The sequence below is a fragment of the Temnothorax americanus genome, unplaced genomic scaffold, assembly GCF_048541705.1.
Source record: "Temnothorax americanus isolate GAGA-0224 unplaced genomic scaffold, ASM4854170v1 Scaffold58, whole genome shotgun sequence".
Lineage (NCBI taxonomy): Eukaryota > Metazoa > Arthropoda > Insecta > Hymenoptera > Formicidae > Temnothorax > Temnothorax americanus.
In genome coordinates, this window is record NW_027509730.1 from 623,250 (window position 1) to 634,008 (window position 10,759).

Genomic DNA, 10,759 nt, shown 5'->3' on the forward strand with positions numbered 1-10,759 from the left:
TAAATTTGTAAATCCTGAAATGAATGGATATTTATGTCAAATCATGTATAAATCGAACCATTTGTGTGTGTGTATAGGTACATAGTTTTTTAATATACATTGCGATAAGAAGCATCGCGGAAATTCTACCGTGACAGGAAGTATAGCGACGATTCTAAATGCGGTACTCGAAAATTGGAGGTTATCGCGTGACTTTTATTCGGAAGATTTTCTTCTCATGCAACATTATTCCGTAAAAATCGGAATAATATTCCAAGCGAGGTAATCTTTTGAAGTATCATGTTCCATCTAGCTGTAATCATTTCTGCATGAAGATATATCACATATGTAGAACGTGTACGGAATGAATAAATTGTTCTTCAACGATATTTCGATCCTAATTAGAAATCATAAACACGCGATAAAGGCTACATTTGAATGGGACAATGGACGGGAATTTATTTGAAATTATAATTCGTCTGCGGAAAGTAATATAAAATAAAGTTATACTTAATTGTTTATTACCTACTGCGGCGTCTACTTTTCATATAATATGTTTGCTAAGAATTTAGTCAAGAGAATTGCGACACAACACTTGAAGCCCCACACTGAGAAAAGAAATTTGTTAATCCGAAAAAATATTTAGTCCGATACGTGCAACTAAACATTTTAGTTAGTTTAACTAAACATTAGTTGAATTAATTAATTCTTGATTAAAAAATTTTGACGGTTGACAAGAATGCGCTATACCTTTTTTTAGTGCAACTTAAGGGGAGGTTGTCATCTAGCTCGCTCAAAAACTCGAAAAAAATTCAAGAAAATCACCTTACTTTTGGGTCGGTAGATGAGAACCTCCCCTTAATAATTGTTGAAACAACTAATGTTTAGTTGCACGTATCGGACTAAATATTTTTTCGGATTAACACATTCTTTTTTTCAGTGTACCGACAGAGCAAATATAAATTATTTTCTTGTTTGCTTTCTCGTACATTCGTTCTTATAAAGCTATATATGTCGCATCGATTTTACAACTATGTAATAAGATTCAGGCAATGTCCTGTCGTATTTGTTAGAAAAAAAATCATAAAAAAAGTGACTCAAAGGAAACCTCGCGAACTCGAAAATTCTAATTTTAATGAAACTTCCCACACATGTAGGGGGAGTAAAAAGATGAATTTAGAAATTTTTTGTAGCTGCCCAAAAACGATTTTAAGGGGTGAAACCATCACTGATATGTAGAGCGGGTTTTTGCTTTTCTCGATATATTTCGAAAAGTATTTGAGATATCAAAAAATGTTTTAAATAAAAGTTTTATAGTAAAATCTCCTCTATATTCAACAACATTAATAAAATTTTGAAAAAACAAATTTTGTTTAAAAAATTATTTTTAAAAAATATTATATTAATGTGTTGTGTTGACTATTATATTATTATATTAATGTTGTTGTAATAATAATATTATATTAATGTTGTTGTCTATTCATAGAGGAGATTTTAATTTTTATTTGAAACATTTTTTGATATCCCGAATACTTTTCGAAATATATCATCGAGAAAAGCAAAAACCGGCTCTACATATGAGTGGTGGTTTCACCCATTAAAACCGTTTTTGGGCAGCTACAAAAAATTTCTAAATTCATCTTTTTACTCCCCCTACATGTGTGGGAAGTTTCATTAAAATCAGAATTTTCGAGTTCGCGAGGTTTCCTTGTCACTCTTGTCAGTCACACAATTAGTTATTATTTCTTGAGAAAACAAACGCGTCGAAATGCTGCTAGATTTTCGTTCCGCATTTTCGTGCGCCGGGCTCGGTCGTGAAGCAGGCAGGGTAGAACCCGGTGGAACTTTAACGATCATGAAACTTTGTTATAGGCACGAACGCACGCAAGCATGCATGCACGCGAGCGGGCACGCACGCACGCACGCATGCACGCACGCACGGCACGCACGCGACCACGCACGCGGGAATTGTCGGGTCGCGTCGGCCCGTACAGCAGTTGAATATATGCACGCGAGCACGCACGTAAGCACATGCACGCATGCACATTCAGCCTCGCTTTAATGCGAGCCTACCGTGCCGCGGAACGACTTTGCCTTTCGATCCAACGCTACCCGCGCTGCTTCCTTACACGAGAAATAACGTCTAGTAGACTAGATTGTGAAAATAAACGTATAACGATGATAACGATGGGAGCTCTCATTACGAATCCGGAGTATAATATTTACAACTTTCCAGATTTTTGAAGAAATTTTCATTTGCCTTTATCGCGAGAAAAGATCTTTAATCATAAGAATGGCGTAAATTAAATTTTGGAGACGTTAATATTATCCGTCTTGGTTACGCAGTAATTTCCCTTTCGCTTTCGCGAACGTTAAAGCATAAAAAATATCAAGTATATATCGTTGTATAAATTAATCGTCGAGAAGATAATATTAGAATTAATAATTATAATATTCCTGATGTGGATATGAGTTCATTGGACATTTTGATAATTATTATGATTTACGTGTAAATAAAATAGAAACAAAAAGTTTCAACCATTCTGCTTAAACGTCTGTTTTATTTTCAATGCAGGAAATGCAGTTGAACGCTTAGGATCTATTCTAAAGCTATTTTAGACTAGAATCTAGGATTCGTATTCGTGTCAGAATTTATAATATTATAGAATTTTATTTATATCTTCATGTAACACATGCCATGTAACGTGAAAAAAACATTCGAGGAAACACGCACACATAAAATATATATCAAAATAATATACGATAAAGTAAATCACAAGAAATACTCATAAAATTTGTAATTTTAAAATACTAAAACTCATAATTTTATATTAAATAAATCATTAAATACTCGAAGATTATTGTGCATGGCATGTATATATCAAAATACTCTGTGATTTTATCGAGTTAGATATACGTATATTGCGGCGATATATTCAAGGTAGTAAGATTCGTATTGCATACGAATGTTCTACTGGTCGAGATGCATATAATTATTTATTCCGTTACGATGTAAATAGAGCGACTGTGGATGTGTGTGTGTGGGGCGAGTGTGTGGAGACATAAGGCCCACATCCACGCCATAAAAATAGATTTAAGTTAAGTTAAGTAGAGTGTAAGGTTAGGTTTTTTAAGTTTTATAAAAGATGTAAAGAGAAAAAATTGTAACCTCAAGAAGATAAAAAATCTACTACTGCTACTATTATATTTATTCCGTTATGACAAGACGTGGTTGCTGGATTATGGAACGCTGAAGCGTTTGAATTTGGCGCGCTTATACTCCACGGACGGCCATGCTGCTCGTGGTTGCTCTCCCGACTCCGGCGATGTTTGTGCGTGCCTGGCACGATTGCGGTGGTCCGTGGTCCCACTTCTCACTTCCCACTTTCGCGCTCGCCGTCTCCGTTGTCGCGTGAGAAGGCCCGCGGACAGGACACCACCGCACGGTGCGACAGCGTCCCGACAATACGAGAGAGAACGTGCCCCGTCCGATCGTGCCGCGCGACATGTCAAGTCAAATATGTCTAAAGTGGAACAGTTTTCTCAGCAATATCGCGACCAGCTTCGAGAGCCTGTGGGAGGAAGAAGGCCTGGTGGACGTGACACTCGCGAGTGACGGCCAGTGCCTCACGGCGCACAAGGTGATACTCTCGGCCAGCAGTCCCTTCTTCAAGAAGGTCTTCCAGGTAAGCTTCTCAGTCAAGGTCGTCCGCGTGATCGACCCCGCGAATCCCGCGTACGACGAGATCCTCGGTCACTATATAGTCGGACGCGTCTACGTCGCTCGTCCGAGGCCCGTTCTCGCGTCGCACGCGTCTTGTCATGCCCCTCGACGACAGGCGGGCGAAACGATTGCGTTTGACAGCTGTCGCGTAGCCTTCGGAGCGCTCTCGCATCGATGTTAGAGGATCACCGCGACTATTATCGAGAAAATCCTAACGATTGTTGACTGCACGAGGCTAAGAGTTGTTTGGCTCTTCCTCGCTTATCTCGATTTTTGTCGGTATTATATATATATATATATTATATATATATATATATATATATTATATATATGTAGGTCCAGAGGTATGTTCCGGGACTGTTTACGTTTTTTGAAATGTACAGTCCTGGAATATAACGCATACAAAAAACTGTTCCGAAAATTGCCGTAGGACATCAATTTTTTCCAGGACAGTCCTACGGCAATTGATGTCCTACGGCAATTTTCGGGACAGTTTTTTGAATCTGATTACATATATATGCGTTATATTCCAGGACTGTACATTTCAAAAAACGTAAACAGTCCCGGAACATACCTCTGGACTTACACATATAGGTATATATATGTCTCTCTTCCTTTTTTATTTCTCAGATAATAGATCATTCTCTGACAGGCTGTCGATAGTTGATTTAAACTCGCTGCAACACAAAATGCTAATTTTAGCATTTAAGCATGAGTTTTATTTATATTTCGTTTTTCCTTTGAAATTATGATAATTAATGGTAAAAGTAGCTCTAAATAAAGAACTAATCAATTATTGTACATACGATAAAAACGAATGAATCTTGAGTATTTACTAACTGTAATTTATCCAATATAAAAAATTATGAGTTTTTATACTTTACTTATATTAGAAATTTGATTAGTATTCCTCCTTTATTATTATTTACTGTCACTATAAATACTATACATTTCTAAAACGACACATTTATCTTGGAAAATTGCTTATTATAAAATTAAAATAGTTAATTAAATTGAAAGTAAGAAGAGAAGCAGATGGCTCATTGGTTAAAATGTTTAAAGAAGTGACGATTTTGATATGCGCGAATACTTACGATCAATTAATTAACGATATAGATTAATGATTTGAATAATATAGCCTGACAGTTTTATTCTTTTTCATTTTTTAGACAAACCCGTGTCAGCATCCGGTTATAATACTTCAGGATGTACACTTCAGCGAGTTGGAGGCACTGTTAATATTTATTTACAAAGGGGAGGTAAATATTGAGCAAAAGAATTTACCAGCGCTCTTAAAAGCAGCAGAGACATTACAAATTCGGGGCTTGTCTGGCGGAGACATCTTTGCAAAGGAGTCCTACAAACGACTGGCTGAATTAGAACAGGCTGTGGTCGAAGATGCGCCGCTGTGCAAGGAAGAGACACCTAAAAAGAAACAGAAAGTTAGCAAACAACAGAACAACTCGATTTTGGAGAAAGCGCTAACACCTAGAATATCTCAGTCGGAAAATACAAACGAATCCGCTGCCAGCGATCAAAGCGGGAAAGATGGAGAGTACATGTTGCCTGAAACATTACCTAATCCAGTATATCATCGTTTGGAGATGAAAGTTAGTTCAGAAGATAGAAAATTGTGATAGGGATGATAAAATAATTGCGTGTAACATACAATGATGATGTATATGAAATACAGCATTCAATCCAAATGCATTTCAGATAGAACCATTGGAAATGACGGTAGACGATCTCCAGAAACGATCTCCTTTAGATAAGGATCCAGCAGAAAGGCTAGACACAGGACAAGCGGATGGGAACCAAGGTTAGTATCATACATACCGATCAAATCTTTCTTATTTTATGCTATTTAGTACACATTACAGGACATATGTATAAATAGCCAGCTCTTGTACATTATATTTTATGTTTTTCTGTGTTAGAAAATCATGTATGACACTAAATGACACACCAAGTCTTCTCTTTTTGCATTTTCACTGCTATATTGTTGCTAATGTCTTGGTTTTATATTAAGTACAAATCCATTTAATTTGCTATTTAGAGATATGACTTAAACACATAAAAACATACATATCTGTATTTACGAGACACCATACCTTGTAGTTTTTTTAAAGTATTTTTACAGTTTTTTAATTGTATTTGAAAATGACTTTTTTTACTTATAATTTAATCAATAATCATAGATTATTATTCGTTGCAACATTTGAATTTCCAACATTAATTTTGTAAATTACACTCCAGTATCTTCTTATAATATTAGCACTAAAAATATCCAATTTAAATATTCCATTATTGAAAGAAAGTAACTTGTTCTTAATAATTTCTTGAATTTGCAAATTATTAGCACATTTAATACGTAGATTGTCATTTTTATTAGTAATTGAACTTATTAAGTTTGACAAATATACGAGCTATTATTATTATTAATCTATTTGGAAAATAGTTTTGTTAAAGTAATAAATTTTACTTTATTGTGGATAAAATTTGCTTTTATGGGAACCGGATATCAGATAACACTAGCATATATTGTTCTTTAAAATGTCGTTTTCATATTATCGCACATAATATATAATTAATATTATCACATGCACACACACACACAAATGCTGTATACAATTGTATACACAGATTCGCTGTCTTTGCGTATGCCGGCGGCTACTGTAGTATCAAAGCTTTTTCTTTGGTACCGCAGATAATAGCTTTTTCGAATATTCTGTTCGCTTTCGCATATGTTCTGTTCTGCTCGTTTTGGCGCGCCACGTTTTCTTTATTTGCTGTGCTGCAGGGGCTCCGTGTGTGAGAGGTAGAGACAAAGATTGCGTGCACGAGTAAAGAGAACTCTATCGAAAAGACAATGAGAGCGACGTAATTGGTGCAAAATGGTAAATGTCCCCGTGGCTCGTTGCGTTACAGCAAAAGTATTTCGCGGAATATTTCATACGGAAGTATATCGTTAGCTTCATCCCGAAGCGCGATTGATTTGTAATAACTGTAATTCGTGCAAAAAAAACTGACAGTAAAGTCATTGCGACTTTAATTTCTGCAATTCGGAAAGATTTTATGAGAATGAAGCCGGTTTCGGCGTCACGCTTCGATCGGCGGTGCACAACCGTATGTGCGTGCATGCGTGAGCAGCGCATACGTGAGATGGAAGATGCGTGATCGGTCCTTCATTATAGCCTTTAATGTACCCTCGCTCGCATTTTCTTTATTGTGCGCGTAATTCACGTGTGTGGGGCAGCCCGTGTCTAAAGCGCGCTGTGCTGATATGTGTGGCAGGGTCTGGGAACAGCCCTGCTGAAGACATTTCCGGTTTATCTGGCTTGTCCGGGCTAAGTGGATTCTCGGACGTCAAACCGCTGCTTTACTCGTATCAGCATTTACCTTACGCCGATCTCCTGCCAAGCCCGGACATAATCTCGACCTGGGCGTCGTCCCGGCCGATGGATCACTTGGCCTGCGACCTCATGAAGATTCTCTTTACGCCGGAAGAGAGGATTCTCTGCAACGTCAATGGCAAGATGGGCAAGCAGCAGTTCGATAGCAACAAGATACACTTAATTCGGGAGGTCCTGCTGCACTTTAGCGGCATAGCGCCTAACAGCATCGAGTGGGAGGAGGCTTGGAAGAATTGCGTAACCAAAATTGACACTAGTAATAGGGGCTTGAAAAGGTATTTGTTTCAGAGACGCTCGGTCTACACCCAATGACTAGGGCGTTTTAGGTCAGGGGTCAAACGGAAACGTTTCCACTGGCTGGAATAGGATCGTTCTTTTAAGCCCGTCACCCCGGTTTTTACACAAGCGTCGTAGGACGACTCGTTCTTCGCTTGTTCCTCTTTGGTATGAGCTTTCGCGCTTTATATTTATAACATTGTAAAAAAAAAAACAATTGATGTAAGTAGACAGTAAGATTCACGCGCGTAGCATGTAGCCAGGGGAAGAAGAGATGATCAGTCGGCGTGATTAAAATCGTGGAGTTAACGTGCAATAGGTTTGCAACGTGCGCTTTCCGATCCGCGGTTTCTAGGCTGTAGATTTCGGGGTGACAGGGTGACTAGGAAGAGCATTGTAGACGCGATCGAATTATTTATACGCTTCAGGTTCGCCGCTCGGCGTGGTGAGTGGCGAACGATCGAATAATTCTAAGCCATCGTAGTTTCTTTCTAATTTCCACCTTTATTAAGGAAAATTCCGAGGTAATTCGTTTGATCTCTCTTCCCATCCTCTCTTCACACTCGCACCCCGCGTGTTTACAGAATCTCCCCCGCTTCTCTTTCACGACGCGTTCACGTGTAAGGTCGATCATTCATTCGCCTATGTACTTTTGTTTCACGTATAGCACCTTGAAATAACATTCCTTCTTACTTTTTAGTTACGGCTCATGCGAGAATTCGCTTTTACGGTAAAACGCGGTACGATATTATTAAAAAGTTGGCGTATATCAGAGAGACACGCGAGCCTCTCTTTCTTTTTCGCACTCGAATATACACATCACGTACTCGCTCACACACATTATTAACACACGGACAAGATGCGCGTGTATATATATATATATATATATATATGCGTTCGTTATGCGGAAATGTGCGGTATATATACACGGGCGTGCGTATGCGGTACGCGTATCCAGTTAGAGGTATACGTATGATATATGTATGTACATATGTGTACGAGGATACGTTTCGGTCGTGTTGATCACATGCGTGCGTGAACGTGCTGCACGACCACGGCAGCTCTATGTACACTTAAAGAAGAAAAGGAAATCCGTAGTTCTCTTACGACAGGATTAGTGATTTAAGGCACTTGCTTGTAGAGTATTTAAATCACAGCAGAGAGAGGGTCGCTCAGCATGCGCCACGAACTATTAGGGTATACGTTGCGAATCAACGTGCGATTTCTATCGCGCGTCCCATTCTCGAGACCCGCGCGAAAGTGTTCTTTGATCTCCGTTTACTTGTAAAGTCGTGTCGATTTTTTTTTCTCGTTTGCGCGGTACGAGCGTTGATCATTGAAGCACACCGACAGCTTCGAAGCGATATTATTTAAATCAATATTATTGTAGACAAGACAAACGACTGGTCGCAAATAAACATATTTTACATTTTTAATTGTTTCTTTATTTCTGATATCTTTATCGTATTTCTTTGCTCATTGCATATCTATATGTACAACAATCTACGAACGTTGCTTTTTACAGTACTTATAAAGTAACTTTTTGGATCTTTTTGCAAATAAACTTAAATATTTCCCATGTATTTTACATTATAAATATTATTTTACTATAAATAAAGTAGAATAACGTAATATAATTAATGCAAATAAATGGTATTATTCAAAGCGGAAAAATAGATTATGCGTCATATAAATACTATTTCTCTATTTTTGTATTGTAAGTAGAAAAGCATGAAGTCAAGAAATTATCGAAGGAAGGGGGGGAAATTATATCATTGATTATTGTGTCCAACTTTTAATTTACGCATCAAATTCCACTTATGAAGAAGCAATTCAACGGTACACTGGAATTCTTTACAGGATCGTCAAAGCCGATTGTGACAGTAATAGCCGAAGCTCGCCATACTTCTCCAGATCCCCAAACGCACAGGAGAGATTCCCTCGCAGTTGAACGGAGCTCCTTGTGGAATATCTCGAAAATATTGGAGGACTCATCACCTGACTTACCAAATTATTCTCGTGCCGAACAAATGTTAGAGCAACCGGAGTCCTCGAATTTCCTGAGGTACAATCCTGGAGTTTCGCAATCTAGTTTTCCCGCGTTCGTCGAGTCTTACAGTACAGATTTATCGGACGAGACTATAAAAGGTGGCCCAGCAGCATATCCACCGTTTCCTTGCCCTTTTTGCGACAGGGCATATACGAGTTGGGGCTTCCGCAGAAGGCACATAAAAGCTGTTCATACTATTTCATCGTCTCTTAATTGCAAATGGTGTTTACAAGTGAGTGCGTGAAGTTCTTTGATCTGTTTCGAGATAAAAAGCAAATGAATTAAATTACATGTTTGTTATTTAAATTTATATAACGGGCAATTATTTTATTTTTACAATTATTCTATACACGTAGGTTCTCCCTACACACGCAGCTTGGAGACGGCATGTGATATCAGCTCATAATCTATCAGCCAGTGACGCACACAATGGTCTTTTAATTTTGGAAGAAGCGCATATGGTCCTACAAATAGCGCGTCCTACCAGATTGGATACATTGGTTAACATAATTAAGCAAAGTTCGCAACAAAACTGTGGTCATGATGGCACTCAACCAGATAAAGATTAGGTAATAGTTATTAGTTACAGTTTTATATATCAAGGCTTATCTACACACCTAATCTTTTAATAAAATTTATATTGGTGATGACACTTTTGATGACACCGTTGTGTTCAAAACAAATGCAAATTATTTTTTTATATTTAAAAATTATATATAGTTAAATAAAAATATATGAAATAAATTTTAAATATATGAATATTATACATATTATAACATAAAAAAATATATATATATTAATTTGAGATTTTAATATATTTTATCTATGATTATGAATAAGATGTAAATTATATTATTTATTATGTTTTTTATCGGGCTGTCAGTAACTTGTCTTCAGCAATTTCATCAAAAATAATAATTTGAATATTGTTTATAAGATTGAATGTATAAAAATATGGCGAAATAAGAGCCTTGGCACATAGAAAAACTTAAGCAGTAAAACGTTAGCGGTAAGAAAATCAACAGTTTGGATTTGCTACGTTATCCTTTAAGTTCTTGACTGATTTGTTTATTGCTGAAGTTTTTTGTGTGTGTGCCATGGCTCTAATATAAATATGTTCATATATGAACTATTGTGATGGATAAATACATACGTTACCAAACATTTTTAAAGATTGTTTGAAAATGTTTAGTAACATAATGTCTGCCTTTTTTGTATTTTAGACGTTATATATTTAAGAAATGTTATGTATGGCCAGTATGCATATCTACATATATTAAATTTAAATTTTACAATATAATGACTTATGAATAAAAT

The 10,759-nt window shown here is 37.0% G+C and overlaps 1 protein-coding gene across 2 annotated transcripts; it reads left to right on the plus strand.

Moving 5' to 3' along the window:
- Positions 1–1,660: 1,660 nt before the first annotated feature.
- Positions 1,661–10,729, plus strand: LOC143904776 (uncharacterized). Of its 2 annotated transcripts, XM_077419699.1 has the most exons (5): positions 1,661–3,665; positions 4,873–5,313; positions 5,420–5,522; positions 9,253–9,674; positions 9,799–10,729. In XM_077419699.1, exons 1-5 carry the CDS (start codon positions 3,486–3,488, stop codon positions 10,009–10,011), a joined length of 1,359 nt encoding a protein of 452 aa, XP_077275825.1. In that variant the 5' UTR covers positions 1,661–3,485; the 3' UTR covers positions 10,012–10,729. The 2 variants fall into 2 exon arrangements, with proteins under 2 accessions (XP_077275825.1, XP_077275826.1); XM_077419700.1 differs by lacking the exons at positions 9,253–9,674; positions 9,799–10,729 and adding an exon at positions 6,998–8,828 and having other exon boundaries at positions 1,664–3,665.
- Positions 10,730–10,759: the final 30 nt, after the last annotated feature.